Source organism: Solea solea, chromosome 13, assembly GCF_958295425.1.
Source record: "Solea solea chromosome 13, fSolSol10.1, whole genome shotgun sequence".
In the NCBI taxonomy this organism is placed as follows: domain Eukaryota; kingdom Metazoa; phylum Chordata; class Actinopteri; order Pleuronectiformes; family Soleidae; genus Solea; species Solea solea.
This window is the reverse complement of record NC_081146.1, coordinates 14547128-14564688: the sequence shown is the minus strand read 5'-3', so window position 1 is coordinate 14564688 and position 17561 is coordinate 14547128. Positions and strand designations below refer to the sequence as shown.

Below are 17561 nucleotides of genomic sequence, written 5' to 3'. Positions count from 1 at the left end.
CTCTCTGTCCGTTTGTTGTTATTACACTCAATGTGTCCGTTTACACGTGTCTACAAATGGATACTGTGTTTACAGGGTGTTGTTTGGGAAATGATAGTGTCATTCAAATGAATATCCTTTCACGCAACGTGTTTGACATCAATATTTCTATTCTACAGTTGCGTGCTGGGTTAAAGTCCTCTCACAACTATAATCTGCTTTACTGCAGAAGCGGATTGTCTTCCCCGCCCCACCTGATCACTGACAGGCTTTGGCCAAAACAGTTGCGGTGTGTTTTTCCTCCGCAGGACACAGAGACTCCACTGTCCGGCTCTTGCCAGCACTGTTCAGTAGTGATAAGTTTTGTTAGAGGATTGCTTTCGAATTTGGCTACAATGACAGGTTGCTGCGCTTGAAGTGAGAATTGAATCATTGCGTTCATGTAAACTGAACCATGTCAGGTAACCGTTTGCTCCAAATATTTGAAAGGTTTTGTAGAAAAATAACTTGAAAAACAACATATTGTAACGAACGTACAGTCATTGTGTAGAGGTAGTTGATTTGCTGTGTCTAAGTATTCCATATTATCATTTTAACATGTGGTTTTGATTTGATTTATTGGACATAATAAAATATATATTATATGACAGTATAGCACTGCATCATAAACATTTAAGATGTCAAGGTCGAAGATAACACAAAAGTTATAAAATATATTTTGTTCTGTCATTTAGAGGATGACTAGATGGCAACACGTGTTATTAAATGTAAAAGATCTTAATAAAACAAAGAGTACATTAAATACAAAACATACAAATTAAATATTAAGTCAGCCTCTTTGTTTTGTTCTAATAACCATTTAATGTAACCAACAGTAGACCGTCATCAGACATCACAGGTACATACAAAACAGGACAACAGTAACTAGGTGGACAATACTAAACTTGTAATCCAAAAAATATTTAGATGGTTGTTATAGATATAAACAGAGCTGAGTAACATGCAATTACATACGTGTAATCATCCCTTCAACAGAGCAAGAGATAAAGACAAAAAGTCAGAAGGACACTGAAGCGGTGAATGAAGAGGTACCAGCTCCTACTCCTTTCAGCGAAGACACTGCAGTGTGCATTGTTTCTGTGAAAAGCTTAAAGGAGAACTGGCAGAAGTGGTCTGATGATCACCAGGAGTACCAGAAGCACAATCCCTTCAGTCAAGAGACCAGGCCCAGTGTAGTGGTCCCTCAGAGGGGACAGGACGACTATGGGAGACCTATGCAGGGCTCCATGACGGAGCAGCGGGGGAGGGATGCCCACACACACGTCAGCAGAGAGGTTCAGGAGCTGTGTGAGGTGATAAGGAACATTGGAGAGCCAAGAAACGGGGATGACGGTGGAGGCAGCAGGGATGGGAGTGTCATCGCTGTAGAGTTTGGGAAACTGTTTGAGCATTACGTGACTATTTCAAATAAATTGGTGGGGATCCTTCTACGAGCAAGGAAGCAGAGGTTGGTTCATTTTGAGGGTGAGATGCTATGGCAGGGGAAGGATGACAATGTCATGATCACTCTGATGACTTGATGTATCTCCAGTTGCTGTTGAAAATGTCTTTTTCTCGCTTACAACGAAAAACCTCATAATTCACACCACCCTACAAGCCCATAAGCAATGCATATTAGGTGTGCAAACGTGAAGTACTGAATCTAGTGTCCAGGTATATGCATAAGATGAAGTTGTGAAGTTGGCAAAAACAGCAAATGTTCTTGAACTGATCATTTCCATCTACTTGATTGCATTTAATGTTTTAATTTGGGGAAGTGTAGGAGTGTGTGGCTGAAATGAAGACAGAGTTAATGAGAGTGAGCCAAAGCCAAAGAGAACATGAGGCTACATGTGACAGACAATATGGTGCTAAAGGATGAACTTGATCCCACCTGGCTGTGGTACTCCAGTGTATATGTATTACCAGTAGTAATAGTAGTAATTGCTCGTAGTTTGGGAGATTGTTAGAGGTTGAAATGTAGAATGTAAATCACACTGATGCATAAGAATTATCTCTATTTCATTATTAAAGAACTATGCATTTGCTGCCATGAAAAATAATAAGCTTTCTTATCATAAAGAGCAGTCGATGGTTAAATAAGCTGAGTGTTGCATATTAAAAGTAATAAAAGAAGAAAAAACCTCCTCCTGTTAAAAAAATCCTGTTTGTTAATCAGTTACAGCAGATGATCATTGATCCATAATTGACAGCTGGTGCAGGTAAACTAATGAATGGGTAAGACAGAGAGAGAGAGACACTGTAAACTGATACCACAATGTGGGTTTATGCTACATTAGAAACATACTGAGAGGTTGGTGTAACTGAAAACGTTGTTCTGAGACACAGCAATAGTATTTATTTTAAATTAGCATTGGTAAAAGTGCACATTTTGTCCAGGACATACACAATGATTTATTTTACATTCCAGTGATAAAGTTCATGCATTCATTGGTTCACATACAGTATACTATAACTTAACACTGTTAAAGACATTACATCAAATCAATTGTAATATGAACAAACACCCTATTGGTTTTACAAACATTCACTTTATATATATGTATTGAGGTCAGATTTGTGATGCACCAAGGCAGCTCTGTGACACAGGACACCAGTTTAAATTACTGTCCATTCAGCCTTCAATATTCTTGGGTGATCTTTGGAAATATTAGTGGATTATACTTGGTCCTTAAAAAGTATTTTTGTTTTATTATGTCCATAATTATTGGAAATCTTCTGTAAAAACATTAAAAAAAACGTATTTTACCCAAAAATGTAAGCAGCAAGACATAAGATTTGGCATAAATTGGGCTTTCACTTGGATTCAAGTCTAAATAGTTGACATGTTGCCATGTCACAAAATTATAAGCTGTTGTCAAACATACAGCAACCCAATGTGGATGTGAACCACCCAACATGAAGTCTGCACTGCATCACATCCAAAGACTGAAAGAACTGAATTCAAATGATCAGTTGGTCTCTTCTTTAGAGTTGAGAAGTTCAATCAGCTGATCTGCCTGCAAAACAAGAACAAAACAGCACAGAAATAAACCACTTGGTCTTAATATACGAGTGTATGTATGATGGTAAAACTGGATTGGTGCTACTGAAAAATTCACTTCAAAAATTCACTTTTAAAAATGAGTTTGTTTACAGTGGACTGTCTTTTTTCAACTATCATAATAGCAGCTTTTACACAGTAAATCCCTTGAAAATGGATGCGTGGTCATCTAAACAAAGGCATGATTTGCAGAAACTTTATCTTCCATTCAGCTGATGTTAATGCTGGCAATGACTTTATGCAGAGCACTCTTGCGCCTCTTACTGGTCATAAACTGCTATAGTACACAAATGTCATGAATGTAAATGACTGTAAGAAAACTCATGTTCACATCAAGCAGGGAAACATGAGGGAGATTTTCCACTGCAGAGTGAACAACTTACATTTCAAAGATGATCAGTTCAGTGGAGCAGTGGTAAGTCAGGAGCTCATTTGCAAAAACTAATAACTAAACTTTTTTAAGTTTTATTTTTAGGACACCTCTGTTTGTGATATGAAATTCTGATGTAGTCAAAGGCACCAACCTCGGTTTAGAGTTACATATCAAGTGTTTTACCTCTTCATACCTAACTATCATTAACCATAAGCTGTTAATCTCTGCATCAGTAAATCTGTGCTCCACCTCAGGGTGTACTTCAAAATTAATGTGAACTTTCCAGGATCATTTAAACCTGGCTTGAACAAGCTGTGCCTCCTCAGCCTGGATTGATGTTCATGCAACCCCCGACTAAACCAGGATGAACTTAGTAGCATAGGTTAAGGCCCGCTTTCTCAGATATCCTGGATTTCTTAATTCTACTTTTGTGCAACACGCCCCGTATTAAGATATTAAGATGTGCACTCAGTAATCCAATCATAACCAGGCAGCCTTAAGTGCGACTGTTCAAACACTATGTACAGTGTCTCTGATGACAACATTTGTGTGTCTGCACAAGTGACAGGGAGAGGGAAGGGAACCACCATCATCAGTGTTAATACTATGACGGCAAATAAAGCAGCTCAGATGATGTCAGCTGAGGATGTGGTCTCCAATTTCAATTCCTCCTGAGGCCAGACTGTATTTATGCATGCTCAGGAATGTGGCCACATGTTCTCAAACCACCTGAATGTGATTTCTGTGATTGGATATAAGGACCCATTCAGGACTTGGGGGTGTTCAGACCTGGACTTGGCATGATCTCTCCGTTATTTGATCACCCAGGACAAATGATAATACCAGGTCTGAACACGGTCCCTGTGCAATGAAAATAAACATACTCTACCATGCAATGTGCTGTTTGAGGGTCACAGTAAAATCAATGTTGCTGACTTAACTGTAAGAAAACAACACCTTACTAATGTGAAAAGTGAGACATACCGTGATAAACCAATAGGAATTTAGCCTGTAGATGAGACGGGATGGAAAGAAGCCCATTTGACTGGCAGGTGCCAGGACATGAAGGTGAAGGTGTGTAACAGAACAGAATGGGGGCCAATGAAAACCAAACCTGTAGACAAAACATACATTTTTAAGACAACACAGCAAGTAAGTTTGCTTCATTTCAAAGTAACACGGATCTCACCGAAGGTCAAGAATCAACAGCTGTGAAACACACCCAACCTGATCTAACAGAAACCACAATTGTTTATTCACACTCACACATGTAGAGATCAGGTATCACTGCTCACTCGATAAATACAGTTCAATGTTTAACTACCTAAAAGTCAACACTGATGATATCTACTAATTATTTCAATGATTATCAGTATCCGTGTGTCAGTATATGTAAGTTTACAGTATAGAGAAACTTACTTACTTTCTGGTGCATGGTTACTGAATTGCCTGAACTTCATTTGATTTAATTATAAATAAAAGCCTTTCAAAGGTGGTAAAATTGCATTAAACATTGTGTCACACATAAGTCACTGTCAGTAAATACATTCAAAATGTGTCACTATACTTAGCCCACCTAACATCACTGAGATCTGTTATGTTGTTTTTCTGGAGGATCTCCTTCCCTGCTTCGACCATCCGGTTTACTGGAAATGAAAACAAAAACAAGTTATCTCTTAATTGCTATAAGAAATTGTACTTCTTTTGTAGCAAATAATTGTTTTTTATGCTGCCCGCAACTATATTTTAGTCAGATATTAAAGAGTCAGAACACACAATAAAAACAATAGATTGGTAACTATTGACATATACCAAGAAAAAAAGAAAAGAAAATACATAGTTGCAGTCTAAGCCCCCTTTCAAAAGAGCAAATACATATACAAGTGCTGTTTATAAATAAGACTTGTTGTTCCTATCTTACCCAATGGCACATGTTCTTTGGTTAGGGATTTACAGTTCCCAACATGTCGATTCGGGACAACAAGGTAGTGGTGGGGAGCTCCAGGTTTGATGTCTCTGAAGCATGAGATCTCTTCATCCTGTAATAATAATAATAAGTTAGAAAATCAGCAAACTGAACTAAGCCTACGACCTGAACTTGTTTAGGCAGAAAATGTACAATCACACACAAAAAAAATGTACTTGTTTATTACAAATTGCAAAGTGAGCAAACATCTACATCGACTAATATTTGGTATGACGACTGTTTGCCTTCAAACCAGCATCTTCTAGGTATGCTTACATGTAACGTCAAGGATTTTGTAGTATTATAGTCAGAAGTATGATGAACCAATTATACCGAATGGGTGCTAATTTCAAAGCAGTTTCAAGATGTGCTGTTCAAGATATTTTGAAGAAGCACAAAAACACTGTAGTAGCACCATACAAGCAGTGGGAAGTGGTAAGTTACTTCCTTTCAAACTCAGGTGATGTCCAGCAGTGTCATCAGACTCAGAACTGGCAAACACTTGTGGGACTCAGCAGGTTCACCCATCTACTGTCCAGAGAAGTCTCCATGGAATAATTACAGCAAAAAAGCATAACTCTGTTGTGGAAACAAGGTCAACCACTCACCTTAACTCATTCAACTCAACCACAACGCCTATCGAGGCGCTAACTGAGAAATACAAGCAGATCAGTGTCCATCATGCAGTACCACCAGGGAGGAGTCTGACTGGCCACAAATTCATTCTGCAGCAGGACCACAACCATACAGCCAATGTCATTAAGAACTAACAAAGATCTCATCTTTTTCTACTATTAGCTCACTTTGCATTTTATAAAGTGATAATATTGGCCTCATAAAGCCAAGTGCTAACAGATATATTTGTTTCATCACTTGAAAAAAATCGTGTTTACAAACAGAAGGCTAACGCTGGCTAGCTCCCGGCGCTCATTATCGTATGTCAGTGCAATGTTCTCACACAGTGAAGAAGTTCCGTGCCCATTTCATTGTTGACTACTTTGCAGAAAATACATTTCTTGTCATATCCTTCAGCTGGCACGGCGCTGGTTTGGGTCTGAACAGGTTGAGATTCAGAGGCGTCGACTTCAGCCATGATGAACTGTCAGCAAAAACAACAATCAGTAAGACCAGATCAGTCGATTCTAGAAATCCTCGAGCTCACAGGGGCAATGGGATGATTGTCGAGCTGATTTATTATGTAAGAAAAAACACAGCCACAAGAGGGCAGTGTTGTTCAGTGTAAAACTGTCATAACAATGTAGGAGTTTGTGTTCTTATGGAAACTTCACTCAGGAATATGATTTATTTTACTGATTTGCCACACTTGTCTTTCAGTTACTGAACTGATGCCACTTTTAATATTTAAATTTAAATAAAATATGATCTATTAGAATCCTCCTGCAGTTGCATACTAAATGCGATCAAATGTTTCACTTCTAATTAATGGTTCACACAATGTTTTTTCTCTCTGTCACTGGCAGTGTTAACATGAGTAAATTAGTTACAGCTCTGTGTAAGTGTGTAATATATGTCACTAATTAACGTGTAATTATCCTGTGTTTAAGGTGTCAAATACATTACCTTTATGAGCTCATCCTCACTGTAAGTAGTTACAGCAGGTATGATGGTGCTGCTCCAAGCATTATTCTTTTACACAATGATGTCCTTTGATCTTTATGTGATGACGTTGAGGTGCTTATGAGTCTTTTTTAAGGAGAACAATGTTGCTAATTCTTACAAACTATTAATAATTAATGTTCACACTCCCGGTTAACAACTACAAACTAAAAGTGCACTTTTTTGACTATGATTGGTGTATAATTGTGCCACCAGAATGTACTAGAAATCAACAAATTTGGGATTTTACACAATTTCCCCTCGTTGGCTTCTTTCTCACACTGGCTGGCTACTGAAATTTGGCATATACAAAGAGGTGTCAGTAGATCAAGATCTTGAAAAACATGGTTTTAGCAGAGTCACATTAATTTCTGACAATAATTGTTTGGTTTGATGCCCTGGGGCCCTTTGACTCATTTGGGAACCCTCACATGCCTGCATCTCCATTGGTTTTCATGCAGGTCAGATTAAATAAAAACAGTCAATAGGTTTAAATGTCTTTGACTGTCCATACAATAGACACACACGTCTATGACAAAGGATCCAAAGTGTTCTCTGCCTCTTGCTCTTTGCATTCTGTTTTGGACTGATAAATAAATAATAAAGCAGTTAATATTTTATTTTATAATGTTTGATTTGTCCCCGCGACCTTCATGTGGAGGATAAACCAGTAGAAGATGGATGGATAGTTTGATTTGTGTAATCTCAATATTTTTATTCAGACATTAGTATGCTGAACTGTAGGCCAGTATAATGCATCCTTACATGGCGTCTCCGCTTGTGCTCCATTTTCATATGTGCAGTGACCTATTTTCTGTAAGACTGCAACAGTTTACTTCTTCTCAGTTGTTGTTTCTAATTTTATCAGGGGGGTGGGAGGGGGGGGGGGGGGGGGACTACTCAATGTCACCAGGAACGACAAAGATTTTCATACACACAAAGCAATGTAAATAGGCACACAAGAATGTCTAGGAATCATACTTTACTTTCCTGTTTACATTTTTGTTAAAAAATAATTAAAATACAAATAAAATATTAAATATACTAATAAGTAAAAAAAGAAAAGAAAAACATGTCAAATATTTGAAAGGTTTCCCTAAAATATGATCCCAGCTGTGTAAAAAGCCAGGCCACCAGCCAAGTGGTGTCTCACTTAAAAAAAAATAAAAAATAAAAAACAGTCGTAACAGTTCATGGCCATTTACTACACAAATACATATTTTATAGCTGATACATTATTTAGTGTTTCTCTAAAAAGAGGACAGGAAATGGAGACTCACAACCACAATGTCCCCAAGTGTTTTCACCATAGAAATAAATACGTGTCTTTTTGAGCGTGAAGTGTTTTTGAGCCAAACATTACTACATAACAAATTCACACTCACACATGTAGAAACATACTGACATTGAAAATTCAGGTATACAACTTTTAAATTGGAAAATCTAAAGATAAAATTTAATTTTAAGACTTTAGGACCTGAGTGTACTAACAGTAGGTACAACCTTTTAATGGTCTTAATTTGAACTCTATCTTTGAATTCCCTCCATAACCAAAGGAGGGCATGGAGAGCTTAAAGCTTCAGATGCCAGTAACTAACTGGGCCTGGCATGAGGCTGCTGATGAATAGCTTGTAGTTTAAAGCAACAGGACCCCAAATCATAGGCTTGCATGTGGCATCTTCTACTGAACACAGGTCAAACCAGTGCAAAGAGAAGGCCAGCCCAAGAACCACAGGAACAGACTTCATACGAACTGTGTGTGGGCTAATTTTCAGCCGGCTACACAGACGATACTGGAGCAACTGTTTTCTCAGACTTTGTACAGTAGTAGCTTAACTGCATGTACTCCATGAAGTAATTTAGCCCTGTCACTCCAGACAGGAGTATGCGTTCTACATTGATCTTATGTCGCATTTTTAGATGTTCTTTCTCAGCTCTGCATAGTCCAGACCTCGAGGTCTTGTACTATAAAGTCTTCTTGATTGGAGAGCGGTGCATTGTGGAAGGTAGGGCAGGAAAAACTTGCCCCATGGTTCAGATCAGCATCCAGCCACAGAGCGAAGCCATTCCTACAAACAGAGGGAAAAGAAGGTCTTCAATATTCATTGTAATCTCACCGGCAGCAGGTTTAAGAAAGTGTTTTATCGTCTTTTTTTTTACAATTTTATGGCACAAATAGCTTAAACTTTTTCCCCTTTAAGTAACATGTCTGCATTTTACAGGGGGGGGGAAATCAATAAAACCACATAACTTACCCTCCTCCACCAATTTGCAGAGAGTCCATTTTGCCATTTACAAGGTAAGAGTTCTCCCCACTCCACCTGTACACCTGAACAGAGTCCAAACACGACAAGACATTAGAAACTAATATGTATTTACAAAAATAGACAGCAATCATTTTGTTAACCTCAAACGCACCTGTTGTCAAAATAACATATTCGGGTCTCACCTGAAATTTAGGGTTGAAGCTGAACAGGAAGGTTTCCCCTGTGCCATAGTAGTATTTACTGACTCTGAATGGATCTGTGGAAAATGCCCCAAACACCTGTGAACAAAAAGGCAAAGGTCATTAGAGAAGTACCCCCAGTTATAAGCCTTCCCTGAATCAAGGTGTGATTGTGTGTTTTTTATATATTAATAAGGGTAACGAGGAAGATGCAAACCTTTTTGTTCATGTCTTTGATGACCAGTAGCACTGGACTGTCCAGACCTTTCATATTCCTGTACATGGTCTTCAAGCTGCTGCCATGGACAGCAGTGCTGTAGACAAGGTGCCATGAATGGCATTGGATCCTCGCTGGCAAATGAGCAACAAGCTGTTGGGGAGAAAAAAAATAGTGAATCAAGAGATGCCATAATTATAGCATAACAGTGTCATAATTAGTGGAAATCACCCTCTTTGATTCATCAAAGATAGTCTGACTGACCTGCTCCAGGTCTTGATCACCCAGCAGCTGGCTGTGCTCATTCAACACAGGCACAGCATCGTCTCCTTCCTCCTGGTCCTCGGGCTCCTCCACCTCCGAGTCCTCGGAGCTGCACAAACTCAGGCGCCGCTTGGAGTCCTTCACTCGGATGATCTGGATAAAAATACAAGTCAAAATGTGTAAACATACATGAATATAATCATTTTATATTATTTATGTGTGTATATATATATATATATATATATATATATACATACATACATATATATATACATATATACATATATATATGTTGTCAGTCATTTTGTATTTTTTAAATGTTCCTATTTTGTTTCCTCCTGTAAAAAGAGTTTGCTGTTTTTTTTTGAATACTCTCATATTAGTAGCTTAATTCTCATATAACTCCTTCCCCCATGCTCCCAACTGCATTTACGTGCACATGGCAGTGGGTAGACTTCACTGTGGCCTAGATATTGTACTAGTAAGTTAGTAGTCCACAGAACATCGTGAATTGTGAATCAATAACTACAGCAGCTAGACTTCCGCTGAGACGACAGATTTAAGAGCAGATGGAGGGAAGATGCTGATGATAAAACAACCGGTAAAGCAGCTGAGTCGTCCTACCTCCACGTACGGCTCCATGCAATTACTGCTGGCAATGTACAGAACTTGGATATTTTCTGGCAAGCGCTTCATGTCTGCTCGTTTCTCTGTCGCTCACCTTACCCACACAATAACTCTGACCATGCGCTATCCATTCAGTTTTGTACCCGCTGGATGGGTGGGTAACTTTCACTCTGCGTGTGTGTGTGTGTGTGTGTGTGTGAAACGCGATTGGTTGGAAACACGTGCACAGGGTGCTCTGATTGGCTCGTTCTGACACTGAACGGTTTCTTTTCTCATTAAACAGGAAAGTGAACGGCGGTGTGTGAGCGTGTGAGTACGAAAGGGAAAGGATGTCCATATATGGAGACTGTGGGATTTCCCAGAACCTCTGGGACAACAGCCAAACTCCTTGACTCCAATTCAGATCTGATTTACTGTAAACCAGGAAACCTTGGTGGTTCTGCTCACAAATTTATAGCACTAGTGATGCTGCTGCAGAGTTGAGGATAATCCGTTTAACCCATATGACCTAAATATGAACCTGTCTTTTATAGCCACAGAAAGCTTTGCTTTTTTTCTTTTTCTTTTTTGTTTTACTAATTATTTTTGAGGGGAGGTTGTATGAGGTATAAACACAGTTGACACTGACTTCACTGAGTGCACCTCCATCCCCAAGACCACAGCTGCACGTGGGCACACAAGGAAAAGCTGATATTAGCCACTTAACCAAAGGCTCACCTAATAAAATCTGTTTGCTTTAGTTTACTGTGTCATAACAATAAGTCAGCCGATTTATCTTTCTTTATCAAAGTCACAAAAAAGCACAATTGAACTATGCTGATGGAGGTGACAGTGGATCAATGAGTCCTCTGTGCCGTGTGGTAAAATTGCCAATTGTCTCACAGGAAATTGGTGCAGGGGGAGTGAGCGACACAAACTTCAGTTTCCAGTCATGGACAGCTGTGAGATAAAGCAGCAGGGGTTATATTTTATGAGGTGGGTCTTTAGTTGCTTTGCTAAGCTCTGTTTTTCCTCTCAGATTGGTTCTCCGTGATGGCGGTGTACTCGGTGACATCAGTGTACTTACACACGACTACACTTCATAAAAGCCTGAAATATCACTTTAAAACATGTATGTGTGTGTGGTAGTGTAGTACCTACCTCCCATTGCTGGTCAGTTTTGTTGACAGGATGGCTGAGGAGCTTGTTGATCACAGCCGCCTTGTTGTTCTCCACAACCAGATAATGATTGGGATGCTTGTCTCTGATGATGTAGCCGGGCTGGACGTGCTTTTTGTTGCCTTTCGTGTAGATATCTGGTGACCACTGCACAAAGAACGTGTAGAGGTGGTCAACCCTGCAGGGACAAAAAGTGATTTTTTTGTATTACTTAAATGCACAAATAAGAGTTGTCATTCCTATCACTTGCTATGGCCACATGTGGGAGGGAACACCCCCACCATCAAACACAGATGTCAAAGTAAAACAGAACACTAAACATAACCACCTCATCTGAAATATAGCAAGAGCATCGTTTGACTTGTGCTTCATAATGTTGCTGACATTTCAAAGCATTTATAATAATTGGCTTGGTTGAGCAAATGCCATTTCACAACTGAAACGTGTCTTGTCACGAAAAACAGGAAACTGACACACTGGATGTTTTAAACATGAAGTCATTCTGCGATGAGGAATTTTGGGAAGTGGAAGGATATCTGTTTCTCCCACCTACATCACAAACACACAACTCTATGGCTTCTATGTAGCCTATTGATTAGCTCTCTACCATTGAATGCAATTTACAATTTCATATGCTGTCCTTGCACATAGGTAGAAAATAAATAAATAAATAAACACAAGCAACACTGATCAATGCTATGTGTCTTTAAGAAAAGATTGGATTGAGAATCTTGTCAGAATTAAATGGTTGGAGCACAAAGCTCACATCCTCCTTGCATGTTAGTGGACCCAAGATGACCAAACTGAAGTTCTGATAACCACACCGTGATTCAGAAAGCAGCATATTTAAAAACTTGCTGCTGATGCGTTTCACTTACTCTCCAACGCTGTATGCAACTCCCATGGCTGACTGAAGATGAAGTGTGGAAACTGTGAAGAGAAGTAAATTGTAGTATTGGAGGCTCAGTGCTTATCCAGCAGGTCTACTGAGTCTCTCCCGTCGTCTGCATTTATACCAGAGGATCGATTGCTGAGATAAGCTCCTTTGACCATAAACCCTCCCTTACTCCCCTCACAGATTTGAATGGCCTGCACGTATTCACAAAAGGATTTCACAATGGCGCCTCAAAGCCAAAGTTGGTAACACATTAACTTGACCTGCTCTCAGTCCCTGTCCTCAAACTTATTTCAGTGACTGTGTCAAGGTTGTACAGTAGCTCAGTGATTCAATGAAGTGACTGGGTAGAAAAGTAGCAATGTGAATATTAACTTCTTTTTCTGGCTCCACTACATTTCATTAATGCCATTTTTTTTTTCTATTGCACTCAACAAACAGCTGCAATCGCCATTTACTTTGCACTTAATCAGTTGAAAAACATAAAATCCGTGTACAAAATCTGAGTAGTGCAATCAATTTGTGATTAATGAGCAGCCTTCCCTTTGATACTTAAAAAATTAAGAAAATAAATAAATAAGAAATTGGCTTATTAATCATCTCCTGTTCTCTCTATCTGATTGTATTTAGGTGTTTAATCCAGAGCAAAAATACAGATTATGGTTTACCAGACGTTATGTGGTGTCATCATACTTATCCCTGTACACTGAACTCTTGGTTTGACTCTCTGTCCAGACTCATTCAGTCTATATAACCAGGCTAACTCTGATTTCAGTGTTCATGCTAAACTAATCTAGTTAACATCTAGCTCTTAACTTTGTTTACTGCTGCGTTTGTCTGTTTGTTAATCTGTCTTTGAGCAGCACTATTCAAGAAGGGAAGGTCGGATTTGGTTGACAATTCTTGTGGATGGACTGTAGTTTATGGCCCATAGAAGACATTCTTTGATTTTGGTGGTGATCTAGATTTGGGATTGCTTGAAAAACAATTGTTTACCTTGCAAGATAGCTGTGTGTACTGACACAATGGGAGCAGCCTTGGGGGTGGTTTGTTCCTAAAAATCAAACTCCACATCTAAGTGAGATGCATGCTGTTCATGTCTTTCTTACATATCTTATGTTATGTAACAGCCTTTATGTCAGTTTTATAACACAGCACAACAAGCAAAATTAAGAGAGCATTAAATGTTAGTTTTTCAGCCAGGAGTCAGTAGTCATACATTTGAGTATTGGGGCTATGCAATATCCTGTAAGTCCATGTAGCAGGCCTGTTCTATAGCATTAAGTTATACAACCCTTCACGTATATAACTGTGATTATGTATTCAAGCACAGAGACTTTGCTTTTGGATTTAGTGTCTAGCCATGTGACGTCTTTATCAGATTCATTAGATACACTCAATGGCATTATCTCCCTGCATTTGTCATTCGAGGCCTTTATCTAAACAGTATCCCTTTTTCAGGATTATCTCAGACTCAAGCCTCAATATCAAGATTTAATCAAACCAGCACACCTTGATTGGTGTGTTGCCCATTTATAAATGATCAGTGTTCACACCTGATCAATATAGACTACTATTTCTAAAAACAAATGCTCAGTTGTTTATTCAGACTGTACTGTGTTGTTGTTGAATCACCACAAATACACAGACGTCTTGTTGGTTCTGGATCAAATGAATATGCTGATAAATAGAAACTAATCCTATTGTGAGGATTTTTATATTCAAATCGCTTCACATGTCCTGAACGACATCTCTGTACTTCAGCAAATATAAGTGGCACAACATCTGCATTCATGTCACCCAAACAATCTGGATGCTACAGGTGCCATGACAGGACTATGTTCAGTTAAATGATACAATAGTTGCCGATGTTACCGTCCCTGCATGCACGCAGGTTTGTTGCATGCTCAGATATCGGGATGCTACAGCAGCCATGATGTTCTTACACAAGAGAAATAGAAAAGGATCAATTTGACACACAGACACCATTCACAGGTAAACACACAAGCGCACAGATATACATTTATAGATGCACAGTATAAATGCATTATGTGCAAAACGCGTACTATGAGAAGTTCTGTTTTTAAATGTGATTGATGAAGTAGTTAAGGTGATAACAAATTCCTCCATTTTCACTGAAATAAACTGTGTCAAAGAAACTAACATCAAGTCATATTTACTTTATACTGTATTAGCTCTCTGTCTCACAAACACACACACACACACACACACACATTGTCTAATTTCTTGCTCTGAGGTTGTAGCATCAGTTCTTACACAGCCGTTATTGCTTCACCTCTCCCCCAATTCCTGTAAACTCTCTCTGGCACAGACACAATGTTGCTTCCAGACACGCATGGGAAAAACCTCCATGAGCTGAATGTTTTTGCAAGTACGTCCCGGAAACCTGTCTGTGGCAGTGTGCATGAGTTATCAGTGTTATCAGACAAGGGTATTTACAAAATTTAATACAATACAAGACAATCTTACCAAGTCATTTCCAAATGAATTTTTACTGCTGAAGATAATTTGTAGGTTATTGTGACCAATAGAAAGCAACAATCACTTAACTAACTCTAAGTCACTTTCAACTTTGCGTCATGTTGTGGGAAATAGTACAGACAACCCAATAATATGTGAACCTTTGCGGTTTGGTTGGAAAGTTTTTAGAGATGTAGGTGAGCTCAATGTTTCTGTTTGTGGTTGTCATACATTCTTTCTCCAACTGTTTCCATTGCAAAGCAACTTTCCCCCGCTGAAATATCGAATGCATGCTCTGGTCAATTATAGTATTTAATTACAGTTTCTCAAATGGCTTTTATGTTTTTGACCAGTACCACCACAATACGTGTTCAAGTAGGACCAATTCCACCATGATGCGACCCACACTCCGAATTGTTCAATTTGTGTATACTGTATGGAAATGTCAAGAAGAAGAGGAAGAAGAAAATTGAAACCGAGAAAATTGGATGATAACATAATCATTTTGATATCATAATCACAAAATGTTTATAACATGATGTACACTTTATTTTTTGACCGTTATCCATCTATTCATAATTTTGTCACACAAATACCTAAATATCTTTATGTTCAAAATAAATAAATGAACTAAACTAAACTAATTATCTGTCTTTACTGCAACCATTTATGTTTCTACAATCAGTATGAATGGGAATTGATTTTCAGGCAAAGTTCGTCATTGCTAAAACCCACGATTTGAATGCATGTGCGTAGGCACAGGAAGTGTGTGTCGGTCTGTGTGGTGTATGTTAAGTCATCTTCAGCTGTGTGTGTGCGTGTGTTAGTGCACAGGTTGTTCATGCATGCAAGTCAATAGTGTACATGTCGAACATTTGTCAATCAATTCAGAGAGAATGATCACAGGTCACACAAAGGTTAGAGGTGAAACTGTATCAGCTGCAGTGTATTGTCATCTTACCTAATGGTGATGATCAACCATCTCTTTCCATTGGGTATTTCGTATATGCTCAGTGAATCGTATAAAACCCAATTTAGGTTTAAGGATGACTGGCTGCTCTGTCTAGGACCTGTTTGATTTCAGATGTGTTAGTGTTTCCATCCTTTTGTTCACCTCTTGTGAACCTTTCTAATGGTTTGCTATGAGAAAAAAATCTCATAGCAGACTGTTGGAAAGGTATTAAACCACAAAAGCAGGATAATGCAGTTGTGCTTTTGTTTTGTCTTCAAACAAAGAGCTAACAGAACTGGTTTGGGCTGGAAACAGCATTGATTTCTTACTGTGAAATGAGTGGGCTTGTGTGCTTACTTGCATGCATGCTTGTGTGTACATGACCGATATTCTGTATCTCTCCTCATGTCTTCTCCTTCTCTTTCACCATGATCAATTGCTTACTGCTGAGTTGTTTTCGAGATACTTCACTTTTATTGAATCTTATTTAGTGACAGACTGATGCAACCCGCTTGGCAGGTAGTAAAGTTCAGATTTAGTCCTGATGACCGTGTAACTGCTGTCTGCTGTGTCAGTAGAGGTTAATCAGTGATGTTTCAGATGGAGTAAGAATTCCATTGACCTACCTACAAGGCGAAAAGAGTCAACACACACAGTATGTGAATAAAAACCACGACTGACGTTTTCAAGACAAAGCCAGACTGCCACATCCTCTGCAGGTATCCTGCTTCAATGGAAATTTGATCAACCAAAAAAACCCATTCAGTTATGAATCACTTTCAATGTATTTTAACATACTCATAACGTCAACCTTTTGTTTTTTACACTTTAAAGATTATCAGATCTTTCAAAATGTATTTAGTCTTATTAATACATTACCTTAACTGCAGATTAAAATAAGCAATGGTGAGTCCCATATTATCAATTATCTGGTAACTGTCCAGTACTCAGTGTCCTCACTGCTGAAATGTTTCAACTGAATGAAGTATCTGGTGCCTGTTACTGACTCCATCTCATATTGCCAATTTCTTTACTATATATTACATAGCTATACTCATTACTGCTTACTAATACTGATGATGAGAATTGCTATTAATGTTATTGATTTGTGAAATGCTCCCTGGTCTCTATCTTTTCTCTTTCCTCTCTTGAATTTGATGTTGTCTGCAATCTGTTGACTTTGTTTCTCTACATGTGACACTTACTGCACATCTGTCTGTCCTGGGAGAGGGATCCCTCCTCTGTGACTCTTCCTGAGGTTTCTCCTTTTTTTCCCCTGTAAAAGGGTTTTTGTGGAGTGTCACTTGCTGTATGTTGGGCTATATAAATAAAATTGAATTTAATTTTATCCTTTTATTTTTTTGCTTATAATCCCAGGAAAGGTGATAAAGTTCTATCTGTGTCACCGGGCGATGCATCTTGGCAGATTACCTACAAAGTCTTTACGACACTTTTGCATTATGATCCCATAAACTTTCATTAA

General features: G+C 38.6%; 3 protein-coding genes across 4 annotated transcripts; 1 reads left to right on the top strand and 2 right to left on the bottom strand.

Annotated features, from left to right (window-relative positions):
- Nucleotides 1–70: 70 nt before the first annotated feature.
- Nucleotides 71–2311, top strand: si:dkey-29b11.3 (actin-binding Rho-activating protein-like). Its single transcript, XM_058648564.1, has 2 exons — nt 71–440; nt 1015–2311. The coding sequence occupies exons 1-2, from the start codon at nt 434–436 to the stop codon at nt 1557–1559; spliced, it is 552 nt and encodes a 183-aa protein (XP_058504547.1). The 5' UTR covers nt 71–433; the 3' UTR covers nt 1560–2311.
- Nucleotides 2312–2339: 28 nt separating this feature from the next.
- hint3 (histidine triad nucleotide binding protein 3) lies at nt 2340–6545 on the bottom strand. Its single transcript, XM_058648565.1, has 5 exons — nt 6380–6545; nt 5377–5494; nt 5032–5101; nt 4440–4569; nt 2340–3038 (listed from the first exon to the last, which is right to left on the bottom strand). Exons 1-5 carry the CDS (start codon nt 6512–6514, stop codon nt 2991–2993), a joined length of 501 nt encoding a protein of 166 aa, XP_058504548.1. The 5' UTR covers nt 6515–6545; the 3' UTR covers nt 2340–2990.
- A 1458-nt stretch (nt 6546–8003) lies between these two features.
- Nucleotides 8004–12767, bottom strand: LOC131471381 (nuclear receptor coactivator 7). 2 transcript variants are annotated; one of them, XM_058647900.1, is made up of 7 exons: nt 12629–12767; nt 11733–11928; nt 9966–10118; nt 9702–9854; nt 9488–9583; nt 9294–9367; nt 8004–9107 (listed from the first exon to the last, which is right to left on the bottom strand). In XM_058647900.1, exons 1-7 carry the CDS (start codon nt 12652–12654, stop codon nt 8969–8971), a joined length of 837 nt encoding a protein of 278 aa, XP_058503883.1. In that variant the 5' UTR covers nt 12655–12767; the 3' UTR covers nt 8004–8968. The 2 variants fall into 2 exon arrangements, with proteins under 2 accessions (XP_058503883.1, XP_058503884.1); XM_058647901.1 differs by lacking the exons at nt 11733–11928; nt 12629–12767 and adding an exon at nt 10590–10751.
- Between the last annotated feature and the right edge of the window lie 4794 nt (nt 12768–17561).